This window comes from Myotis myotis, unplaced genomic scaffold (assembly GCF_014108235.1).
Source record: "Myotis myotis isolate mMyoMyo1 unplaced genomic scaffold, mMyoMyo1.p scaffold_m19_p_1, whole genome shotgun sequence".
Taxonomy (NCBI): domain Eukaryota; kingdom Metazoa; phylum Chordata; class Mammalia; order Chiroptera; family Vespertilionidae; genus Myotis; species Myotis myotis.
Window position 1 is genome coordinate 174,424,336 of NW_023416313.1, and position 26,853 is coordinate 174,451,188.

Consider the following 26,853-nt stretch of genomic DNA (forward strand, 5'->3'; position numbering starts at 1 on the left):
TGGAAGACAATGTCATAATTTTTATCAATGACCGTTAAAAAACCTTTAACCCAACAATTACATTTTTAGAAATTAATTATTAGGCTTAGGATTTCCCCTCTAGGATTGTTTAAAATAATGAACAATCTAAAAGCCCAAATGTCCAAACAACAAGAAATTGGTTAATTTTTAAATGTACAATGCATTCACAGAATGAAGTATTTAGTCATTAAAATGTAGATACCAATGTATTGTTAAACAAGAAAGGTGGATCACAAAAGTATGCATATTATGCCTTTAGCCACATGCATAGAAAAGTATATTGAAGGCTATATTCCAAAATCTTAGTGCAATGGCTGTTCTCATGTTGCCACTGCTGGTTTAGAATTTGGCATCCCTGGGTCTGTCTGCCAAGTCAAATACTACTCTTCTAACTGCTTTCCAGTTCCATTTTGTTCTTTTCTCCAATACTCCTTGTCCTTGTTGGATTATGCTTTTTTCTTTCTCCAATTGCTATGATTATAGTGGAAATTTTAAGAAAGAGCAGAGGTTAATAAACATTTTGCTGAACCCTCCATTTTTACCTATCATCTTGTTGCTTTTTTATGAGAAAACACTCTAAAGAGCTTATCAGCTATAAAACATACGAATTTCTACTGAAAATAGTGCATACATGTATATACCTAAGACACACATTATAACAGTACAGAACACACTTGTATGGCTAATAATACAAAGTGTTGGATACAGAAACAATAATGTAAAACTAAACTGGTAATAAATGGAAAAAGAGATTCAAATGGAAGTTGTTTTTAATCAAGAACATAAAACCAGAAATGTTGAAACTGAGCTGAGCCCTGTGATCATCTGTTTAGTTACTTAGAAATCAAACATGGTTTTATAGAAACCATAATTTCTTACTATTTTAATGACTTCTCTACAGATGAACTGTCTCTGGTAGCTGTTTAAAACTATACCCAACTTGCTTTCTAGTTTTGGGAGACCTGATCCTGTAAATCTGGATCATGAACATTCCCTCTTATACCACTGAAAATGGCTGTCCAGTTTTATAATGCTCTTGGTACAGTGACTCTCTTAGACTTTCAATTAAAGGGATTAACCAAAAAAAAAAAAAACCAAACATAAATATATAACACAGGCACACAGACAACAGTGTGGTGAGATAGCCAGAGGGAAAGGAAGGAGGGGGGTTGATGAGGGAGACAAGGGGGGGTGGGGAATGGGGACTGAAAGAGACTTTGCCTGGGATAGTGGGCACACAATGCAGTGTGCACGTGATGTTTTATTGAGTACACACATAAAACCTGTATGATTTTGCAAACCAAAGTCACCCCAATAAATACAGTTTTTTTAAAGAAGAAATAACAAGAAATTAAAAGCCTTCTCAAGCACAAGCACCCACAATTGCACAGCTGCCAAGGACACTAATCCCATCCTTAGAGAAATAATAATCATTAGGTCTTAAAATGTACAGACCATAGAAACAGATGTAAGGATTTAAGAGGAGTAGTTTGCTCAACTTGAAGAAATCTTCAGTTTTCATTAATCTGTGAATATGACAAAAATAAAGTTCCCAACCACCAAGTGCTGAAGACACCCCAGAAAACAAAACTGATCAGATAAAGTTTGTCTTTCCCTTAAAGAAGTCCTTTACCAAACTATATGATATTGCCTATATTACAAGGATCACTAAGTCCAGAAACTGTAATAACTGATTTTACTGCTGATTTTGTTTGTAAGTTGCTGCCTGAATTTAGAAAACTGGAAAAAATTCTAAATAAAATCTAAGCATTCAATTTTAAGTAAAAACAAATTTGCAATCATCTGAATTAATCAATATTGACAGTTTCATGGACAAACAAAACTAAACATAATATACATTTTAATGTTTCTAAATTAAAGTAACTAAAAAGTAGGGCATGTTTATTCATTTAACAAATACTACTTACTTATAACTGGCCTCAATTTAAAAAAAAAAGAAAAAGGATTGGGGGCAGGGCACCATTGTGGACTTATAATTCTTTTTCTAGATAAGACTGAAATGTCAAGTCTCTCCTTATTTGCTATGAATTTGACAAAGCAGAAAAATGAGATTCAAAAATTTTAAATATATCTACTAAACTAGGCTTTTTTAAAAATTAGGTACTTAGCAAACTTTGCAAAATATACATTGGTATAGTAGGTTCTCAAATAACATCGTGTCTTCAACATTTCTCTATAACTTTGAGTCTAGTTTATGTCAATTAACCTCTGATAAAACTGGTTTCATTATACATCATTTTGCTTTAAGTTGCAGAACCTATGGACCAAGTTAAGTGAAGACTTAATGTCAATAAGACCAGTTTCCAAAATGCCAGCTCTTCCATCAAGAACACTTTTAAACACAAATGAGTAGTGACTAGCAATAATGTGAAGCAATTGAGATTATTTCAGTGTTTTAAAAATGTCCAATGTATAAATACAAAGATACCTAATCAAAATTTTTTACATGGACTCCTAACTAGAAATAAAGATATCTATACTTGTGTGGAAAGAGACATCCCTCTTTCTACTTAACCATCTCTTTCATTTAAGAAGAAGTTGTCTAGTGGGAAGCTTCTTTTGATAGTTCTCAGAGTTCAAGAGAATGGAACCTTCAAGTTGATTTCATCAAGTCTATTTATTAATGCATTTCAAGTTTCAAAAAACCTTACATCTTTTCACAATACTTTATTTTTTGCAATTTTTAGTAAAAATTTCCAAAGTGAACAAAAAGATACTGTATAAAACACAGTGGACATTAAACTGACAGTAGTATTAGATCTTATTTGTCTTGATCCTTTTGTTTTACCACATCTTGATCTGCCGTGGAGAGTTCAGTGCATGTATCTCTTTTCAGAAAACATTTAACTTAGACTCAAAATAAAACAGGGCAGTGTATACCTGCCAAAACCTCACCACAGGATAACATTACAAGCAAAAAATGTACATGTTCCAAAGTCTACCACACTCAAGAAGTTACTAAGAACCTTTGCAGAATAAAAGTCACCATTTTAGAAATGCAAACCCACTTCCAACCTTTGCACAGTCCAAAAACAAAGGCATTTAAATGATTTAAAAGCAATTACATACATATCTACCTACTTGTTTGTTTAGAATTATTTATAGTCTATCTGGGGTTTCATGTACAAAATTTGTCTCTAAATCATGTACAAAAGGCTGTATTTTGAAAAAAGTCACCACATACTGTACAAGTTTACAAGGAAGAGATCCCATTATTTCTCTAGCATTTTTGGCCTTGCTGGCTTGCGTCACATTATGAGAATGATTGTGTAAACCTTATACTCTTAAGAAAAAAAGGAAAAAAAGAAGCCAAAACACAAATTTTTTCAACTTTCCCTAAATTTGCCTCCTACATGAAGCCAGGAAAATCATAGCTATTTATGTCTAATTTAAGTGATGTAGTTGGAAAACAGAAGCAATAAATATGTCACAAGCTTAAAATATTCTTGTAATGCCCCCTTCCATTTCTGCATAGCAATAAGCCTGTTAATACATTAAATGCTTTTGCTTTCTTTCTTTAAAAAGCCAATTATTTACATCTGTTTAAAAAATAATTTTTGAATGGGACATTGTGCTGTTTCACCTCCATTGCTGTTAAAGCATTTTAGGGGGAAAAATGTCAGAAGGCCTATCTACAATTTACTAGTTGAGCAAATCACTCTTCTTTAGTGGTTACCAATGGTCAGTGATGATATACAGAAAAAAGTGTTCAAATATTTTGATAAAAGAAAGACACAGCTTTTCTTTTCCATATCAGACAAAAATCAAAAGCATAATTAGCATACTTTAGATATATGGAAACACAAATAAGACGTTACAAAAAGAATCATTTCATTGACATAATTTCTACTGAATCATGAATAAAATGTCACCTATTAATTCAAAAATGGAATTGAATTAGAAAGTTTAAAATAAGCAGAAATCAGACACTTACATAAAGAACTAACTCTGAAGTAGTATGCTGCATATGTCCAGTTTGCACAACACAACTGTGTTCTTCAGCATAGTCACTCATGTGCTCTTAGCAGCCATTTGATAAAGACAAAATGAATATCAGAACCAACTCCATCATAAGAAAAGGGTAAATTGATTCTCATTTCAAAACTACCTGTGTAAAGCATTACAGAATCCTGGACCACTGAATACCACCATTCTGTTATCCTGAGTATGTCAATTAAACAGTAATTTTTCATTAAGAGCAGAAAAATTTTATAATACAAAGAAACATCCATATTGCAATTTCTGTTTACAATTGCACACAGAAGTACAGTGTACGTAAGAAATACATGTCTGATATAACAAGGTATGTACATTGGCAAGTGATGTCTCCAATGTTGAGGTGGTCGAGCCTCCTAGCCTTGACTGGCAGTTGAAAAATATATATATATATATATATTTCAATTTGTGATAAAAGTTTATAGAGAGCCAAGTTTGCCTGCATATGAAGAAAATGCAGCAACGAAGAACAGGGAACACAGGGCACACAATAATATTCTAAGATTTTGTGCCATTAGGTTAAAAATATCTGTCCATAAGAAAACTGGGTTCCTTTTCCACCCCCCACCCCCAAATTGGAATTTTCAGGCTTTAAAATTTAAGTAATTCCGCCTGGTCTGAGGACATGATCTCTTGCCATTTTTTTCTTCAACTGTTATTTGTGAGGGTTTAGCTTGGGGATGACTTAATAGGTGTCTCTTTGGAGTGAAGTTTCCCATTGTAGGCACTAGGAAGAACCAAGGCAAAAGCTGCAGTTAACGTCTCATGTGTCCCATTTGATAACTCTCCCGGGGCCTCTGACGGGGGGGTTGTTGAATGGGCTGTGGAGGTCTCCTCCTCTTTAAAGTGCCTGCAAGTCACAAACAAAAGTAAGATAGATTTACTGTGAGCTTTATACTCTTTAGAAAGAAAGCTGCCATATCAATAAGAAAGGCTCTAGACTGGTACTATCCAATAGAAATATAATATAAGCCATATATGTAATTTTTAAATTTCAGTAGCTATAATAAAAAGTAAAAAATAAATACATTGAGTATTTTTTTATTCCACTGAATCCAATATAGCCAAAATATTATCATTTCAAGACATGATCAAGCCCTAGCTAGTTTGGCTCAGTAGATAGAGCGTCAGCCTGAGGACTCAAGGGTCCCAGGTTTGGTTCCGGTCAAGGGCACATCTCCAGTGGGGAGTGTGCAGGAGGCAGCTGATCGATGTTTCTCTCTCATCAATGTTTCTAACTCTCTCTCCCTCTCCCTTTCTCTCTGTAAAAAATCAATAAAATATATTTTTTAAAAAAAGACCTGATCGATAAAATAATGAAATATTTCATTTTTTGTATACTAAGCCTTCAAAGTCTGATATGTCTTCTATATTTACAACACATCTCAATTCAGACTAGCCACTCTCAAGTGCTCAACAACCACAACTTTATAATAGACTAATGTGATTTCTGAGGACATGATTCATGACAAAGAAATTACTGAGTGTCTTTGAGCAAATGACTCAACCTCTCTGCAACTCTAATGCCTTGTCTGTAAAAACGGGAAAAATATCGAACTCATATAGTCTATATGTGAGGATGATATGATAGTGAATATAAAAATGCTTAACACTTTTTGTGAGGGTTCAGTAAATGGTGGAAAGGGTTTTGTGGGGGTTTTTAAGTTTTAAAGATAGAATTTGTTTAAAGTGAAATTAAGTACAAGAATTTTTCCAATAAATGATTATAATTGGAACTAAATTATAATTGGTAACTCATCTAAAAAGTGTTATGAGGCCCTCAGAAGTGCCTAAGAAACTGACAAAAATTCCAGAGGGCTAAACATTGTAAATTTATGAAAAGCAATGCTACAAAAGTCAAATTTCCCCTGATTCCCACCAAGATACTATCCCAGCATGAATACTGAGCTCTCTTGCCCTAAGATAGGTAAATGCAGGAAAACAACTAAGGGAACATGGAGAACATTGTATGAAACCCCGTTTTAATCTGCTTTCTGTAGGGTAGTGAGTTGGCCTGAGGCAAGAGGCGTCAAGAGGAGTCTGTGGAAGGGAGAAGAGGCAACTGCTGTGCTTTAGCTCTGGTTCTCCTCTGGCATTGCCTTGGGACAATGTCTACCCAAAACCAACAGTGAACAGAGTGCTGGTCCAGGAGTCTGGAGGGCAGCATAAAGGTCACCAATACCTTGGGGAAGGTAAGGGAGAAATATATACGAAGTAAATAACCTGGAGCAGTTGCTCCCTACCCTTTTCTTCTGTAAATCCCTGGAACTCATCTAAATCCTTCCTGAGGGGAAGGGTGAAGACCAAACCTTAGGAATTATTTTCAGAGATGAAGAATGGTCATTAAGTGACTAAAAGCCTCCACCCTAAGACTCTTCCACTGACTGTATTTCCCCATAAGCATCATCCCTAGGGAAAATAAGCATATGTACCAGAAAATCGCTGATAAACATGAACATTAAAAACAATAACAGAAGCTCAGCTATTAGAACACAAGGACCAATAATCTAAAACAAAAATAAAAAATTTTAGAATATGAAAAGAAAACAAAAATTAAGAAAATAAGTGAATAAGTACAAAGCAAAAACAAAACTTTCTAAGGTCTAAATGTTTTTAGACACTCTGGGTAGATTAACATTAAACTGTCTGCCATTAGCTAGATTGGACTGATTAAAATAAAATAAAATAAAATAAAATAAACACTTAAAAATCAAGTAAATAATGCATCTAGTAATCCCATTCTCAAGGAGAAAGTGCTATAAAATCAGTTACTAAAGACTCATTCATAATTCAATTCTTCCTGCTGAATGGTTCTGTGTTATAAAAATACATACCTTGATCAAATTGTCTTACCTGGAAGAGGTTTAGGAGGAGGCAACTTTGGATTACTACTTGGAGTATGAACACTGCATATCTTAATAAATCCAGCCATTAACATGATCAGGGCAATTCCCATAAGCAATACTGCCCACCAATTATCCTAGAAATAGAGTTTCAATTTTAGAATATTTATCTATACATATAAAAGCCTAAGTGACCATCCAACCGTTCTACCATCCAACGGTAGCTATGATGTGCAATGACCACCAGGGGGGCAGATGCTCCAACCGGTAGCTATGACGTGCACTAACCACCAGGGGGTAGACACTCAACACAGGAGCTGCCAAGCTGCGGTGACTTGGCAGCTGCGGTTCTCGGGTGACACACCCCAAAACCAGAGAGGAGGGAGCCCAATTTCAGGGTATGTCACCCAAGAACCACCCTCTTGCAATCTGGGACCCCTTGGGAAATGTCGGAGAGTTGGTTTCGGCCCAATCCCCACAGGCCAGGCTGAGGGACCCTACCGGTGCACAAATCCATGCACCAGGCCTCTTGTATTATATAAAATACAGAATAGAATATATTACACTTTAATTTTTAAAGAACATTTGTTGGCTGGAAGTTGTATGGATATCATGTATAAGCACATACATATTAATTTTTTAAGTATAAAAAAAGTATAAAGGAGAAAACAAAAATTACCCATAACTTCACTTCCTAAAGGAAATCACTCAATCCTATTTTCCTATCAGTCTTTTTTCCATATAGCTATGTCATACACATGGATAAACACAAAACTGGGGTCATCCTGGATATAGGTTATACTGTATTTTTCTATGGTATTAATTATTTTCTGGTTTAAATATTTCCCCTTTTTTGGTCTACTACTCATATAGACTATGCTATGTTTGCTTTTATACGCTCCACTGACTTGAAGGTATATTACTTTAAATTCTACTACTGCACAGATTTTTATACTCTTTCCATTTTTTTCTACTCGTCAAAGTTAAGACTAAAGTTTTACCTTTTTTGAGGCTCCCTTTTCTTATTACTCTACTTCATTTGCAATTTGAGACCCAGTCTACTGTTGTAAAATTATTTTAATATATCTTAATTTTCATTCTATTATGCATATATATCATAGTGTCTGTTATATACACTGAGTGGCCAGATTATTATAGACCACCTGATGGTTGTAGGCAAATTAGCTATAATTTCGCGCTGAAGTGGCTAGCGGGCCAGACCATTATAAATAGGGAAGCGGTTGTTTACCACAATAGTAGAAGTGATTTTTTTTCTGAAGATACGGGTAAACAACGCGATTTAACAGCCTTTGAATGTGGGATATATTTGAACGTGAGTGGCCAGATTATTATGACCACCCTTCAGTACTTCGTTGGGCTACCTTTTGCCTTCAATACTGCAGCAATTCTTCTTGGCATTGACTCCACGAGATGTTGAAAGGTGATGCGAGGAATCTGTCCATTTCTGTGAGATTTGATTGTTGTGGAACCAGCTGCCTGATGGCTCTTTTAACTTTGTCCCACAAATGCTCAATTGGATTGAGATCTGGTGATTGTGGGGGCCACCTAAGCAAGGTAAAGTCTCCCTCATGTTCTCGAAACCACTCCTGCACAACATGAGCACCGTGGCATGGCACTTTGTCTTGTTGAAAGAAGCCATCTCCACTGGGATAAGCCATCAACATGATAGAATGAACTTGATCAGCAACGATACTTATATATTGTGCTATTCAGACGTTGTTCCACATGAATTAAAGGGCCCAAATCATGCCAGGAAAACATGCCCCAAACCATAACACTGCCCCCACCAGCTTGAAGGGTTGTACTCATGCATGTGGGGTGCATGCTTTCATGCTGTTTCCGCCAAATTCTCACTCTGCCATTTGCATGATACAACTAGAAACATGATTCATCAAACCACATGACTTTTTTCCAATGCTCAACTGTTCAATCCTTGTGTTCCTATGCGAATTAGAGATGTTTTATCTTGGTAACTAAAGACAGCAAAGGTGTTCTAACAGGCCTTTGGCTTCCATATCCCATACAATGCAATTTATGGTTAATTTGCCTACAAACGTCAGGTGGTCATAATAATCTGGCCACTCACATTCAAATATACCCCACGTTCAAAGGCTGTTAAATCGCATTGTTTACCCATATCTTCAGAAAAAAATCACTTCTACTGTCGTGGTAAACAACCTGCTTCCCTATTTATAATGGTCTGGCCATCTAGCAACTTCAGCATGAAATTATAGCTAATTTGCCTACAGACGTCAGGTGGTCATAATAATCTGGCCACTCAGTATATATATGTATGTGTATGTATGTATGTATAAATAAATAAATATGTGTGTGTGTGTGTGTGTGTGTGTGTATGTATATATATAAATTTATCTAAAGGTTAATGGTCTTTTTAATATGAAAAGTGGAGGATGTACATATTCTAGAAGCAGGCAAACTTTATTCAGTCTAAAAAGGGCCTAAAAATTTTACTTCTAATTTAAATCATATTAAACAAGTCAATTAGCTACACAAAGTAATAACCTTCAACGTTTGAAATAATTTATAGGAAAGTTACTGTTTCCATTCTTAATAAATTATAAGTCTATTTTGTAATTCAAAATATTCAGATTTTAACATAGCATGTACAAAATAGTCACAACTTTAAAACTATGAACTTTCACATTGGCTTAACACACACTGTTATAATACATATATAGTCATTGCTAATTATTACTAACTAGAGGCCTAGTGCATGAAAATTCATGCACTGAAGGGGGGTCCCTCAGCCCGGCCTGCCCCCTCTCACAGTCTGAGAGCCCTCAGGGGCAGGAGGCGACCCAGATATCAGGGGAAGGCAACACCCCCATCACACCTCTGCTGCTGCCACTGCCGGCAGCGCAAGCCTCGGGCAGCCCTGGTTACCTGAGCCTCGGGTGGCCCTGGGCAGCTGGGCAGCCACCATCCGAGGCTTGCCTGCGCCTCAGGCCAGCCCTGGGCGGCTGGGGGGCTGTGGGGCTGAGGGTGGGTCTGGCCACACCATACGCCCAACCCCCTCCTGCTGGGCTGAAAGGACTGTGGGACTCTGGCGGTAGGCACAAGGAACAGCGGGTGGGTCTGGCCACATCATGTGCCTGCCATCCCCCCGGCAGGGCTAAAAGGATTGGGCGCCACCATCTTGTGGCTGTGGGCGTCACCATCTTTGTGACAGTGTGATGGTCAATTTGCATATTCACTCTTTATTAGACAGGATAAAAATCTCATTTTAAAAGTTCTTTTTCTGATCTGGGGTCTTACAAACAGCCTATATCTTTATCCATCAGTAACAATGTAATTAAAGTAATAGAAACGAAAACAACAATGCATGCTGTCGCAAAATACCCAGGTCACTTTTCTGTATGTGAAAAGCCTTTCCTATAATTACATATTTTTAATTTGTTTAATTTTGAAGGAATCTCTAACTTATTGAAAAGTTGTAAGTATAACACAAAGAACTTTTTAAAAACTGGAACCATCTAAGAGAACATTGCTAGCATGATGCCCTGTTATACCTAAACATTTTAGCATATAGTTTCTACAATATTAGGGTGTTTTCCTAGATAACAACAACACAATCATCAATCAGGAAATTAGCAGAGATACATTACTACCACTTAAACCTCAGACCCCACTCAAGTTTCACCATTTGTCCTAATGCCATCCAATTCAGAATTACATGTTGCATTTAATCTCCTGCAATCTAGAAAAATCCCAGTCTTTCCTTGGTTTATATAATTTTGACACTTTGGAAGAGTATAGGCTAGTTATTTTGTATCAAAATGTCCTTCAATTTGGATTTCTCAAATGTTTCCTTATGATTAGATTCAGGTCATACACCTTTGGTAAGAATATCACAGAAGTGATGCTGTGTTCTTCTTACTGCATCCTATCAGTTGATACATGATTTGAATCTCATTATTAGTGATGTTAACTTGATCAGTTGACTGAAGTGTTGTCTGGCAACTATCATAAAAATACTCTTTTATAGTCACTGAGTATTTTGTAGGAACATAATTTGGAACTATGTAAATATCCTGTTCTTCATCAAACTTTTTACTTATTCACTTATTTATTCCCTCATGCTTTCCTATTTTACACAATGGGTTATAATCCATTACTATGATTATTGTGTCTTTTGAACATGCCCCACAATTCTTTGGGCACTTTATTTTCTGACACAAAGCAAAAGTTCTAGGTTCATCTTGTTATTTCCCTGCCCCAGCCCTGGAATCAGCCATTTCTCTACCTCACCCTGGTTCCTTTTAGAACTGCCCCTCCTATGCAGACATCCTCCCCAAAGCATTTGTACTCTTATCCCAAGCTGGCTGCCCCTTAACAGGGCACCCTTCTCACCCTGCTAACACTGCATCTCATAGTGGTCTTCTTCCCCTTCCATCACTGCCCCACTCTGGTCAGGCTCCAACACCCTACTCTGTGCCACTGTAGCTCCCCCATCTGGTATGAATGCCTGCCTTGCCTGGCCTCACCTAATGGCTTTAGAAATGAACTGTTCAAGAAAAGAGAGCCTTAATGCTGAAAGACTTAGTTTTTTAAGAAAAGCTACAAATCTGAATTTTTATGTGAAATCTATTTTTAAATGCCAGCAACTCAAATTTTCTAAAAACAATATATACACCATTCAAGACATGTTTACACAGCTGAATCTGGCTTGGAAACCATAGTTTACAATCCACTTTTCTGAGCCATTTCTTGTATCCTACTGAGAGTGCCAGATAGTTTTTTTGGGTTTCTATAGAAAATAATTTTCAGCCAACTGTTCTCCCTATGAATCTTTAGGATGATATTCTCTTTCCCTTATTATATAAATTTTCTATAGTTTCCTGTTAGTTTTGGGGTTTTTTGCATTATTCATCCTCAAATAATAAATCCACTCTTTATCAGAAGTGAGGCCTGCCCTCAGCCTATCATGTGCTGACTGAGTTCTCTCTTCACTCTGCCTACTGTCACATGAAGAACTATAAGCACAGCTTCTGCCCTGTTCCCACCATCCAGAAGCCTTTAAAGTATGCTCTTTAATGAAGCAGGACTTTCTTCTACCTCCACTGTCTAGAATTCTGACACCCTGATCTAGTAAAATACGTAAAGATCCAAAATCACCAGTGTGTATGTGCTCTTCCTTCTCTATACCAGTGATTCTCAACCATGGCTGCACATTAGAATCACCTGGAAAGTTTTTAAACCTCAGATACCAGACCAAATCCCAGACCTAAATGGAGTAGGGAAGAGATTCTAACATCAGTAATTTCGTTACAGCTGCCCAGATGATTCCATTAAACTGAGAGCTACTGGTCTCTACCAGGGGTCAGCTAACTTTTTCTATAACGTTTCCCATCTGGAGATTCAATCAACCACAGATAGAAACAGTATTATTTTCAATCCACAGATTCAGAAGGCCAACTATATGCACTATTCTGTGTCACCTATATAATAAAGAGGTAATATGCAAATTGGTCCTAACTGTGTCACAGTAATGACCAATTTGCATATTAACAGGCCAGCAGGAGGCTGCGCATGCAGCAGAAGGGCTTTCTGTGCCTGGGAACCCGCAGTGGCGGGAGTCAGGCCTGGGTCCATCACCAGTTAGAAGGCATCTCAGGGTGAGGACCATCACCTCAGCCAGAGCTCAAGATGGTCACTTGGTCTGGCCCCTCCTCAGAGGCAGCCCCTTTCCTCCATGTTCACTGCAGAGGACAGACAGGGATGCCTAAGAGGCTGGGGCCATGGTGCCCCATCCCTACCCTGCCCCCCTGGCCTCCTTCACATGTGGCCCCCACGGAAGGGTATGTATAAGAGCCCTTCCTTGCTACCTCTCACCACTGTCTCCGGCCATCCCTCCGCACACAGACATATCGGCTTTCAAGGTTGCCCTACTTACTTCCTCTCACCCCTTTCCAGGGCCTCTGCTCTGCATAGGGCCTTTGGAATCCAGGGATCTGGGGTTTTACAACAGAGCTGGGTTGGGAAAGGGTAAACAGCACCAAAGATGGTTGATATGGCCACTCACCTCTGCTTCAGCTTAACCAATTAGTTCAGCCTCAGAACGTGGCACTCAGAGGGGATCCCTACTTCTCCAAGCAATGGCTCTAGGGTCTTAGCCCCAGTGCCAATCTCCTCTCCCCCTTGGCCCTCCCCACAGCTGGTGCTTGCTGCACCTCCATGTGCCTTACTTAACCACCCCTTTCTTTCTTGTTCCTACAAAGGAGGCTGCATCTTTGTATGTTATATTCATATAAACTTTGTAATGTTTCGGGGGACATAGACCAAGAGAATGCTGCAGTCAACATCCAGAGTCCGGCTCAGGAGAACGGAGAGAAGGAAGAATTCCATAAGTTGGCCGATGCCAAGATATTTCTGAGTGACTGTCTGGCGTGTGACAGCAGAGGAAGGAGTCCAAGTTTCTCAGCAGAACACCAAGGACTTCTTCCGTGTTCTGAACCTTTGCTTTGGTTTTCAGAATTCCCTGCTCCCCATCTGTTGGCTCCCTCCCTCTGAGGCATGCTGTCGTCGTCACATGGGTGCAACTGGAATATTGTATCTCGAGAGGATTGCCCCAATGTACGTATGTATCCTTTTATCCAATGATGAAAAAATCCCAAAGAATAAGAATGGAGACAGACTACTGTCCTTTAGGCTTAAAAAAACCCAGAAGTGTCCTGCAAAGATCTGAGACTTGGTTCTGTCCATGCACCTCAGAGAGATTGGATGAGGAAATGGCCCGGTTTGGCCCTGACTTTACCCACTTATATTACTCTTGAAGGTGTCTTTGCCACAATGTGAATAAACTGCCACCTTTTGGAGTAGGGGCTCATACGAAAGTCTGCATTCCCAACTTTTCTTGAAAACAGATCTATGTTCTGCAGCTGTGGCCACCATCCTGAGACCAGGTCCTGTCGCTGGAAATCAGGAGGCACTGGAATGGAGGCCATCCCTCCCCCATGCCCTTTTACATTCAGGGATTGAGCTGAACTCACTTTGGGGGAGGCCTGGCAAGGGTGACAGGCGTCACAGATAGAAGGATAGAGAATGGAGAGGCGGACACCATGCTCGGTCCTACCCTGGGTGGGGTCAGGCAGACGAAGGCCGGCCAGCCCGCCCCACAATTGGGTGAGATAGAGTTCTCTGTGTCCACCTCTCACCCCGTGGGCCCAGCCATTCCCCTCAGCTTCAGGCAGCCCTCTGTGTTCCATGACAGCACGCTTTGCCCTCACATGCTGCTCGCCTTAAATAAGAAGAAAGAGAGCTCTTGGCCCACAGACAACTACACAAAAAGATAGGGCTCACAGTTGGCGAGTGCAGTGGCGGTGGCTGGAGCCTCTCCTGCCTCCATGGCAGCGCTAATGAACAGCGAGCTCAGTGGTAAGGAGCAGCAAGTAGACTGGCGGTAAGGAATGAGGGGTCCCGGACTGCAAGAAGGATTTCCAACTGTTGGCTTAGGCCCTTTGGCTTAGGACTGTGAGAGGGTACAGGCTTGGCTCAGGGACAGCCCCTCCCCGCCCCCAGTGCACGAATTTCGTGCACCAGGCCTCTAGTTTTAAATAAGGAGTTTGAGCATCCCCAAATCTTGGTATCTGTTGGGGGTCCTGGAACCAATCCCCCATGGACACTGAGGGATGACCATATTTACAAAAACAGGGAGCAGATCAGATATGACCCCTGGGCCATCATTTGTCAACCCCTGTTCTACAGCCACATACAATACATTAGTTGAATGGCTACCATTCAACACTACTAGCACCTCAGTTCTATCTTTCTATCCTACTAGTTGCCTGAGAGTTTTGGGGGCGGCCATGAGTACCTAATTGGCTGTAGAAAGAAAAGTCCTATGATTGGGAAGAGCTGCTCAAATAATCGGCATTCACTTGGTAAAGAAATGGTTCCCATCTCTGAGTAGATATAAGAATTATCTCATATGTTTATTAACATACTAGAGGCCCGTTGCACGAAGATTAGTGCAATAGGCCTTCTTTCCCCTGGCTGCCAGCACCAGTTTTCCTCTGGCACCCGGGACCCAGACCTTCACTCTGGCCACTGCCTTACATCTCCACTCTGGACACAGTCTTTGCTGCGGCTGGAGTCTTCAGTCTCCGGCCAGAGCTGCTCCTGTAGCTCCTTCTGCCCCCCACCCTCTCCCTCATAGCTTGATCCCTGCTTCGCCTGCAGACCTTGCCAACGGGTTCCTGGGTCCCAGGGGGCCGCCTTGCCTGCGGCCTGGCTTTCTGATCACAATCACGGGTGGCAGGCAAGGTGGCTCCTGGGTCCCGGGGGGGCCACCTTGCCTGCGGCCTGGCTTTCCAGCAGCTCCTGGGGTCGCACACGGGGGCCTGGATGGTGGCTCCCGGTGTCCCGCCCTGCCTGCAGTATGCAAATTAGCCGCCATCTTTGTTGGTGGTTAATTTGCATATCGTGCTGATCAGCCAATGACGATGGTAGCGAAGGTATGGTTAATTACCATGTTTGTCTATTATTAGATAGGACTAGAGGCCCAATATACAAAGTCATGCACAGGTGGGGTCCGGTCAGCCCACCCCGATTGGGGCCAATCAGGACGGGCCGGGGGGGGGGGGGGGGGGGAGCCTGTAGGCCTGAGGCCCGTCCTCCCAGCCGGCCCTGCCCCCTGGTCAAACTCTCAAACTCTCAGTCGAAGGGGTCAATTTGCATATTAGCCTTTTATTATATAGGATAAGATTACTGGGGTGCGAGTGGCCAGGGAGAGGTCAATGGGGTGAAAAGGAAACTCATGCAATACTTTTAACAAGAATTTAAATGAAAAAAAAAATAAAATTATTGAGCCACAACCCTACAAATCCCAATTCAGCTGTTCTGGTTGGTGGAGGGCCTAACCAACTACATTTTAAACAAGCACACTAGTGATTAGGATGTAGATCAGTGTAGATACACTGGTATTGTGGTACGGGACCATTCTGAACAATGCAAGTTTAGCATCCCTGGTCCTCATCCATCAAATCCTAGTAGAACCCTCAGTTACTTTTTTTTTTTAAATGTTTTTATTGGTTTGAGAGAGAGAGAGAGAGAGAGAGAGAGAAAGAGAGTGAGAGAGAGAGAGAGAGAGAGAGAGAGAGACATTGATGAGGGAGAACCATTGATCAGCTGCCTCCTGCACACTCCCTACCAGGGGCATGTGCCCTGATTGGGAATCAAACTGGCAACCTCTTGGTGCATGGGATGATGGCCAATCAATTGAGATCAGCCAGGGCGTCCTCTCAGTTACTTTGACAATTATGTACATTTCCAAATATTCTCGGAGGCAGTATCACCACTAATGTGATCCAATCCATAGGCATAAAGGGTCAAGGGTCTTCGCACTATTTTCAGGCTGATGAGCTATTTCTGTAATGGAAGATGCACTTCTATTCCTAATGTTCATTTTATTCTCTAACACATTTTCATCCTTCCAGTCTTCCCTGCTCAAAACCTCTTCTACCTGGTCATCAGTATTACAACTACCTAAAAAAATGGAATTGACTATGTCACTCCTCTATGTAAAACCCTTATTTAAAATCTTCCCACCAATGATCTCCAAAATAGACCAAGTGGGAGAAAAAAAGAAAAAAAAAACAAAAACTTGAGTGCGTGCGCGCGCACACACACACGATTCATATATATATGTATATACACACACACACATACACACACACACACATATCTACACTAATAAAAGAGAAACATGGTAATTGGCGTACGACCGCTACCCTTTTCATTGGCTAATCAGGGAGATATGCAAATTAACTGTCAGCCAAGATGGCGGCCGGCAGCCAGGCAGCTTGAAACTAACATGAGGCTTGGTTGCCTCAGTGACGGAGGAAACCAACGTTCCCCGCCTGAGGCTGCAGGCCTCTGAGCTGGCAGTTTAAGAAACTCTGTAACAAATACCACCAGACTTCAGCCAGCAGATTCGCAACATTGTATGCAAAGGCCAGAAACCTACTTTCAGCCGCGGAGGGAGGCCTAAGAGCTGGAACCAAGCCTCAAGGTAAAGCTGGCCCAGAATAAAAAAGAAAAAAAGAAAAAAAGGAGCGGTTGGGAGCTTCAGTCACCCCCAGCCTGAAAACGGCCCTCAGCCCCTCACCCAGGCTGGCCAGGCACCCCAGTGGGGACCCCCACCCTGATCCAGGACACCCTTCAGGGCAAACCAGCCGGCCCCACCCATACACCAGGCCTCTACCCTATATAGTAAAAGGGTAATATGCCTCCCAGCACCGGGATCAGTGGAGCCATGAGGCCTCCCAGCACCGGGATAAGCGTGACAGGGGGCAGCGCCCAAACCCCCTGATCGCCCTGCGGCTCTGTGTGTGACAGGGGACGGGGCCACAACCTCCCTATCGGCCTTGCTCTGTTCGTGACAGGGGAAGGCGCCCCAACCCCCTGATCAGCCCTGCTCTGTGCCTGATAGGGGGGAGCTCCCCAACCCCCCCCCCCAACGGGCCCTGCTCTGTGTGTGATGGGGTAGAGCCATAACCTCCCCATCAGCCCTGCCCTGAGTGTGAGAGTGGCGGCGCCCCAATCCCCTGATCGGCCCTGCTCTGTGGGTGATAGAGGGCGGTGCCCCAACCCCCTGATGGGCCCTGCTCTGTGTGTGATGGGGGCAGCGCCCCAACCCCCTGATCCGCCCTGCTCTGTGGGTGATAGAGGGCGGCGGCCCAACCCCCTGATCCGCCCTGCTCTGTGTGTGACAGGGGGCGGTGCCCCAACCCCCCTGATGGGCCCTGCTCTGTGAGTGACAGTGGGGAGCTCCTCAAACCCCTGATCAGCCCTGCTCTGTGTGTGACAGGGTACGGAGCCCCAACCCCCCAATGGGTCCTGCTCTGTGCATGACAGGGGGCAGTGCCCCAACCCCCTGATCCACCCTGCTCTTTGTGTGACAGGGGCGGTGCCCCAACTCCCCTGATCGGCCCTGCTCTGTGCGTGACAGGGGGAGCTCCCCAACCCCCTGATCAACCCTGCTCTGTGTGTGACATGGTACGGAGCCCCAACCCCCGTGATTGGCCCTGCTCTGTGCGTGACAGGGGGTGGTGCCGCAACTTCCCTATCGACCCTGCCTTGAGTGTGACAGGGGGCGGTGCCCCAACCCCCCAATCGGCCCTACCCTGAGCGTGACTAGGGGTGGCATCGCAACCTCCAGATCCGCCCTGCTCTGTGCATGACAGGGGGTGGCGCCCCAACTCCCCAATCGGCCCTGCTCTGAGCCTGACCAGGGGCTGCACCTAGGGATTAGGCCTGCCCTCTGCCACCTGGGAGCAGGCCTAAGCCAGCAGGTCGTTATCTCCCGAGGGGTCCCAGACTGTGAGAGGGCACAGGCGGGGCTGAGGGACCCCCTCTCCCCCCCGAGTGCACAAATTTTTGTGCACCGGGCCTCTAGTGTGTGTATATATATATATATATATATATATATACACACACACACACACACACACACACACACACACACACACACACACACACACACACACATATAAAAATTCCATTTGGGTTTTTTTAAATAAATATTCTTATAATGGTATAAATAGTTTCTGAAGAATATACAAGAATCACATTTTGAGAAGATTGGGCTCCAGAACAAAAAGAAGGCATTCTTTTCAATATATTACGTTGTCAATTAAAAAAAGAAAAAAGCCAGGCCGGAGTGGCTCAGTGGTTCAGCATCAACCTATGAATCAGAAGGTCACAGTTCAATTCCTGGTCGGGGCACATGCCTACATTGACAGTTTGGTCCCCAGTGGGAGGGCGTGCAGGAGGCTGATCGTTGATTCTCTCATCATTGACGTTTCTGTCTCTCCCTCTCCCTTCCTCTTTGAAATCAATAAAAATAAGTATTTTTTAAAAAGTCTTTTAAAAAATGACACTTTTCAAAAGGAAAAAAGGAGAAGAAAAATTTTTACTTACAAAAATTCATAGTTCTGTGACTTTTTCAGGGACTCCCTCTTCATAAAACATCAGTCTGTACCCTTCTACTAGTCCTTAAGAACTTAGCTTTGGTATCACCTCTTTAAAGAGACCTTCCCCAAATAGTTTCTCCTATTTTCTATTAAAACATCATGAAGAACTGGAAATATATTTCAATGTGCATGCTTGTCTTCTCTACCCCAAACTAGACTGAGAGCTCCTTCAATTTATACACTACAAACTCAGTACCTAGCTCACAAAAAAGTATGTGCTGAATTAGGTATTACAGCTGAGTCATTTTTCCAAATACTCACTTTTTGAAACACTACTAATAGCTCAGTTATTATTTCTTCAATGTCCACAAAAATTGTGGTTTTGATAGCTCTGATGCTAGCTTTTCAGTACCTATACAGAGTCTTTAAAAAAAGACGCAAGAAATATGGCAGTAAGAGAATTAGACTGGAGACATGCCTAGATTTAATAATAGTTATAGTAACTTTGTAGAAAACAAAAGTCAAAAGGACCTGCTCAGTTCAGATCAACTGATACTTACTAAAACGTGGCACCCAGGTTTTTGAGAACTTCTATAGTTCCTTCTAGCAGTGTTCTTGGCCTTCCTCCAATTTTTTTAGGTAACTATACATCTCAAAAACACAAAGCTTGAAATATTTTAATGACAATGATAGCTTTTCAGAGTTTAATATCTAGGAAAATGGAACTTCCTGGATAGAGGATAGCAAGAAAAACTAAACAAGACAATGGTGTATTTGAGAGTGTTAGTAAGTATGGCCACCTTTGGTAAAAGAAATTTTTAATGCTACCTTTATTGTTTTTTTAAATATATTTTATTGATTTTTTACAGAGAGGAAGGGAGAGAGATAGAGAGTCAGAAACATCGATGAGAGAGAAACATCGATCAGCCACCTCCTGCACATCCCCCACCGGGGATGTGCCCGCAACCCAGGTACATGCCCTTGACCAGAATCGAGCCTGGGACCTTTCAGTCCGCAGGCCGACGCTCTATCCACTGAGCCAAACCGGTTTCGGCTAATGCTACCTTTAAAAAAAAAAAATTATCAGCCTTAGCTGGTTTGGCTCAGTGAATAGAGTGTAGGCCTGCAGACTGAAAGGTCGTGGGTTCCATTCCGGTCAGGGGCACATGCCCAGGCTGCGGGCTCAATCCCAGTGCGGGGCGTGCAGGAGGCAGCCATCAATGATTCTCTCTCATCATTGATGCTTTTATCACTCCCTTCCTTTCTGAAATCAATAAAAATAAAACTATATTTCAAAATAATAATCTATATATACTGTATGTGTGTGTATGTGTGTGTGTGTATATATATATATATATCCCACGTTCAAAGGCTATTAAATCGCATTGGTTAGCCATATCTTCTACTGTCGTGGTAAACAACCTGCTTCCCTATTTATAATGGTCTCGCCCTCTAGCAACTTCAGCGCGAAATTATAGCTAATTTGCCTGCAAATGTCAGGTGGTCATAATAATCTGGCCACTCTGTACAGTGGGGCCTTGACTTACGAGTGTCCCGACTAACGAGTTTTTTGAGATACCAGCTGTCTCTCAGCCGATTTTTTGCATTGAGTTGACAGAGTAATTTGAGTTAATGAGCTCCTTAACGAGCTCCTTAAAGAGCTTGGTCTCGGAACGAATTAAACTTGTAAGTCAAGGCCCCACTGTATATAAAAGCCTAAGAGACCGAACAACCAGTTGACCAGTCGCTATGACGTGCACTGACCACCAGGGGGCAGACACTCAATGCAGGAGCTGCCTCCTGATGGTCAGTGCACTCCCACAGCTAACCTCTCACAGCCAACCTCCTGCAGCGGCCAACCTCCCATGGTCCCTCCCCCCAGCCGGTCGCCCGATAGGCCCTGATTGGACCAGCCAGCCAACCTCCTGCGGTCCCTCTCCTGGTACTGGGCAAGATAGCCCGATCGGCCCCAATCGCTGGCCAGGCCAAGGGACCCCACCTGTGCACAAATTCGTGCACCGGGCCTCTAGTAATAAATAAAATTAAAAAAGAATTATCAGAGTGTCTTAAATGCTAAATCATAGTCTTCTCTTTTACATATAGTACTATAAAAATAGGGGAAAGAATACCAATCTGGTTAATAAATGTAAAATATGTGTTCTATCTCAAAAGAAAAGATCACAATTTGTCCACTTGTCAGAGTCTGAAAGAAAAGAGCTTCCATTTATCCAACAAACATTTAATGAGTATAAATTATAAACCAAGCTCTTATCTTTCATAGATACAGGACTGTTAAGTGAAACTTAAGAAACAAAGAGAAGGCATTCAAAAGTTTATTTACCAATCTAATTTGTTATGTATCAATTATAATAGTTTTTTATTTAATAATCTAAATAAATAGAAAGGACCTATAGGATAACAAAATGATAAAACAAGAGTTACCCAAATAAACTGTGAGGGAAAGAGGACAAGACATGTACTCAAGCCCTAGCTGGTTTGGCTCAGTGGATAGAGCGTCGGCCTGTGGACTGGGAGGTCCCAGGTTCGATCCCGACCAAGGGCACATGCCCAGGTTGTGGGCTTGATCCCCACTAAGGGGCGTGCAGGAGGCAGTCAATCAATGATTCTCTCTCATCATTGATGTTGGTCTTTTTTTATTATTGATTTTTTACAGAGAGGAAGGGAGAAGGATAGAGAGTTAGAAACATCTATGAGAGCGAAACATCGATCAGCTGCCTCCTGCACACTCCCTACTGGGGATGTGCCCGCAACCAAGGTACATGCCCTTGACCTGAATCGAACCTGGGACCCTTGCGTCCACAGGCTGATGCTCTATCCACTGAGCCAAACCAGTTAGGGCTCATCATTGATGTTTCTATCTCTCCCTCTCCCTTCCTCTCTGAAATCATTAAAGAAATATATATTTTTTAAAAATAAAAATGTTAAAAAAAAAAGACATGTACTCAAGTCTCTTCAGACATAAAAAATTCTTTGTTGTTTCTAAAGATTCCCAGAAAAAAGTCAGCTATCTAATCCTTTCAGTGAATGTTCCAATGTTTAACTCTCATGCTCAGCAAACACACTAGAGACTTCCTATGGGTCACAAAACCATGTGGGACCCACAATTCCTTGTGGTGATACTGATTATGCCATCCTGCAGGGCAGAGAGCTTCCGTTCTATCCTTCAGAAGATAACATAGTCTGGACTTGGACTAAATGTTCTATTCTTCAACACCCCATGTGCCACCTCTCAACACCAATCTGCCAAAAGGAAAGCAGCTGAGTACTAATCTTTTAGTTTCTTAAGCTCTGCTCTGCCTGGGCTGGCATGATAAAATACCACTGAAACCTAAAAACATTATAGCCTCAAAGTGAATGTGCACAATTTTTATTCTTTTCCATATAAATAATGACATTTAAGAAATCTGCTTCACTCATCTAGCAAATGTATAATGAATCCTTACCATATGCTAAGCCCTGTGACAATACTGCATCTCTGTTGTTCAAGTTTCATGAGCTATGTGGCAATGAAGGACTTTAGAGTACCATAGCAATCCTCCATTTACAACATATTAGAATGACAAAGTAGAAATTTTCTGTTACAAGTCTTTTCAAAAGTAGTCATTACATAACACTGATTGAAAAAAAATGGTTCCCAAACTTTAGCAAGCACCATCACCTACTGGCTCAGTGGATCCAGGGTAGTTTGATAATTTGCATTTCTATTAAGTTCCCAGGTGATGATGATGATGCTGGTTAGGGGACTAAACTTTGGATCCACTGCTCTAGGTCAGGGGATGGCAAACATCCTATATAATAAAGGCCTAATATGCTGTCTGGTTGACCAGTAGGCCGTTTACTAATCAAAGCTAATATGCTAATGATATGCTAAGACTGCTCAACCACTTGCTATGACATGCACTGACGACAAGGGGGACAGACAGTTGACTGGTCGACCAGTCACTATGACGTGCACTGACCACGAGGGGGCAGGCGCTCTGACTGGTAGGTTAGTTTGCTGCTGGGTCCGGCTGATTGGGACTGAGTGAGATGGGCCGGATACTCCCTGAAGCCCTCCCACGGTCCCTCCCCGTCTGGCCAACCTCCCAAATCTCTCCCCAGCCCCAATCGTGCACTGGTGGGGTCCCTAGGCCTGGCCTGTACCCTCTCACAATCCGGAACCCCTCGGGGGACGTCGGAGAGCCGGTTTCGGCCCTATCCCACAGGGGAAGCGCTGCTCAGCCGAAAGCCGGGCTCACGGCTGGCAAGAGCAGTGGTGGTGGTGGGAGCCTTTCCCGTCTCCACAGCAGCACTAATGATGTCCAACTGACAGCTTAGCCATCAGTGAGATATCCCCCGAGGGCTCCTGAACTGCAAGACGGCACAGGCCAGGCTGAGGGACTCTCTCCCGAGTGCACAAATTTCGTACATTGGGCCTCTAGTTTCCTATAAAAGGCCAGATAAATAAATATTTTAGGCTTTGTGGGGCCATTACAGTCTCTGTTGCAACTACTCAAAGTGCAAAAGTAGCCATAGACCATATGTAACCAAATGGTGTGGCTATGTTCCAATAAATTATTTATGGACACTGAAATCTGAATTTCAAATATTTTTCAAAAGCATGTTATTTTGATAATATCTTTTGATTTTTTTTTTTTATAACTATTTTAAAAAGTAAAACCATGTTTAGTTTGTGAGCCATACAAAAACAGGCAGTGGGCTCAATTTGGCTCAAGAGCCATAGTTTGCCAAACTCTGTTTAGATGAATGGTTTTCAATCCTGGCTCCTTATCAGAAATACTTAATGCCCCATCCCAAGAGATTCTGAATTAATGGGTCTAAGCCAGGGGTGGGCAAACTTTTTGACTCGAGGGCCACAATGGGTTCTTAAACTGGACCCGAGGGCCAGAACAAAAGCATGGATGGAGTGTTTGTGTGAACTAATATAAATTCAAAGTAAACATCATTACATAAAAGGGTACGGTCTTTTTTTTTTTTTTTTTTAGTTTTATTCATTTCAAAGGATCCGGCCCGCGGGCCGTAGTTTGCCCCCGGCTGGTCTAAGCCCTAAGGTGATTCTCATGTACAACCAGGAATGAGATCTACTGCTCTTAATGTTCCCCCAAGTGACTTCTTAGGATATTTATGGTTTAATAAGCCTTACATGAATAAAGATTTCTGGGATCATGTAAGTTTAAAAACAAGGTTAAAAAGTTTTTTATTGCATTATTTCTAACAATATCCTCACAAATCTATAAGAGGGGATATAATAATCTGGTTTCCAGATTAATTTGACCACTAAATCCATGGATCTAGTATTCTATGAAGCAACTGGGAAACACTGCTCTAAATCTTTCATAAAGAATACCAGATACTAAATACTTAATTTCATATAAGTATAGTAAAATATGAGAGCAGAAATCAGTTGAAAAATTGAATACAGTTGGTTACTATCAAAACAAAAATTTTAAAAGTCCAACTCCTATAAATCTGAACAAATTAAAAATTCAAAAAGCCACAAATAACAGGCAATTATTTTAAAAGGGAGGGGAAATTACAATGAATCTGGAAAAAAAAATCAAGATCAAAGATGGTTTGTACAACGTCAAACATAACTCAAAACATGTAGAAAATCTGAACACATCAATAACTCTAGAAGAAACTGAAAAAGAATTATCAATGCCCTCAAACCCCCATTTAAAGAAAAGGAGATAATAATATAGGGTCTCAATAGATTTACTGGTGAATGCTCTCAAACTTTTCAAGAACTTGATAACTCCTCAATAAGTCCAAAGGATTTTAGCATTATCTACTGGCTAGATAGATACACAGTAGGCACTCAAGAAATATAGTAAACAAATTTAAAAATGGGCAAAGGACCTAAACACTTCTCAAAAGCGGACATATAGAAGGCCAAGAGGCATATGAAAAAATGCTCAAAATCACTAATCATCTGAGAGATGCAAATCAAAACAACCATGAGGCACCACTTCACACCTGTAAGAATGGTTATTATCAACAGATCAACAAACAACATGTGCTGGGGAGGATGCGGAGAAAAAGGAACACTCTTGCACTGCTGGTGGGAATGCAGACTGGTGCAGCCTCTGTGGAAAACAGTATGGAGTTTCCTAAAAAAATTAAAATTGAAACTTCCATTTGACCCAGTAATCCCACTTCTAGGAATATATCCCAAGAAATCAGAAACACCAACCAATGAGAAAGAACATATGCACTCCTATGTTCATAGCAGTGCAATTTACAATAGCTAAGATTTGCTAACAGCCTAAGTGCCCATCAGCAGATGAGTGGATTAAAAAATGGTGATACATCTACACAATGGAATACTACACAACTGTAAAAAAGAAAAAACTCTTACCATTTACAACAGCATGGATGGACCTGGAGAGCATTATGCTAAGCGAAATAAGCCAGCCAGACAAAGGTAAGTATCACACGATCTCACTCATTTGTAGATTATAATGAACATAAACTGATGAACAAAAATAGATCCTGAGACATAGAAGCATCGAACAGACGGTCCAATTTCAGAGGGATGGCAGGGGAGGGTTCGCGGGAGGGGAAGGTAGGAGGGTAAGAGATCAACCAAAGAACTTGTATGCATATAAGCATCACCAATGGATACAGACAATGGCGGGGGGGGGGGGGGGGGAGTAAAGGCTGGGACTGGAGAGTGGGGGCAGGCTGGGAGAGGACAATGGGGAGAAAAGAGACATATGTAATACTTTCAACAATAAAGAATTTTTTTAAAAAAGAAATAGAGCCCTAACTGGTTTGGCTCAGTGGATAGGGCATTAGCCTGCAGACTGAAAGGTCCCAGGTTTGATTCTGGTCAAGGGCATGTACCTTGGTTGCAGGCACATCCCCAGCAGGAGGTGTGCAAGAGGCAGCTGATCAATGTTTCTCTCTCATCAATGTTTCTAACTCTCTATCCCTCTCCCTTCCTCTCTATAAAAAAATCAATAAAATGTATTTTAAAAAAATAGAGTAAACATATTTTTGAGAAATATGTTCAAAACACTGTTGAAAACAACTTTATTCCAGAAAAGAAAGTAAAAGTCCATCATTTCCATGATACCAGTAGCAATCAGTAACTCATGCCCTGAAGTATTAAATAAACTACTAAGATTCTTCCTACTCTACCTACCCTACATGAGGAGAAAAGATGCAACAATATATAACAGAAAGGAGACAAAAAGTTACCAGGGACCACTGAAAAGAAAAGTGAGTGAAACTAACCCAATTTCTATCATACCTTCTTACACCAGAGCATCCTATATGACTAACTGAAAGGCCACTTTCTGAACATGATGAAAGACCAAAGCATTAGCTATTAATGTAACAAAATAAACTCTGCTGTGCAAGTGAACTCTGCAGGTAACACAAATGAGACAAACAACTTATAGGGAACTAGAAGTTTGTTACCTTATGTCTGACATGGTTAATGCCCACAAATGCAGGCACAGCCTAGTGGTACCATTCAGGCATTATGGACCATGCTATCCAAAAGTGTTCATGTGAATATCAACAATGAAATAAAACAAAAGCATTCTACATTCAAGGCAAACTTATAGAAACCTAAAAGTGCCTGATTAATGAGTTCCAGAGCACAAGAAAATACTTCACATTGCTAATTCATTGTAATCAGCATTTCACTAAATCCTCAAATCTAAAAATGAAAAGAGGTTTTAAAAATACTTTAAATAGCCCTGGCCAGTTTGTCTCAGTAGGTAGATTGTCGGCCAGAGAACTGAAGGGTCTCGGGTTTGGTTCTGGTCAAGGGCACGTAGCTCATTTCCAGACTCAATCTCTGGCTTTGGTTGGGGTGCATGAGGGAGGCAACCAATTGATGTGTCTTTCTCACATTGATGTTTCTCTCTGAGTCTCTCCCCCTCCCTTCCACTCTCTCTAAAAATCAATGGGAAAATATCCTTGGGTGAGGATTAACAACAAAAAGAAAATACTTTAAATAAAAAGATCATTCCTATTAAATATTT

General features: G+C 41.4%; 1 protein-coding gene across 10 annotated transcripts in view; it reads right to left on the minus strand.

Moving 5' to 3' along the window:
* Positions 1-2,640: 2,640 nt before the first annotated feature.
* ADAM10 (ADAM metallopeptidase domain 10) overlaps positions 2,641-26,853 on the minus strand; it is a 167,818-nt gene continuing 143,605 nt past the window's right edge. For all 10 annotated transcript variants that reach the window (XM_036302918.1, XM_036302951.1, XM_036302960.1 and 7 more), the window contains 2 exons: positions 6,892-7,018; positions 2,641-4,888 (listed from right to left, as the gene is read on the minus strand). In XM_036302918.1, the coding sequence (XP_036158811.1) occupies positions 4,794-4,888; positions 6,892-7,018 (222 nt within the window). In that variant the 3' untranslated portion in view covers positions 2,641-4,793. The remainder of the gene's footprint in view (positions 4,889-6,891; positions 7,019-26,853) is intronic.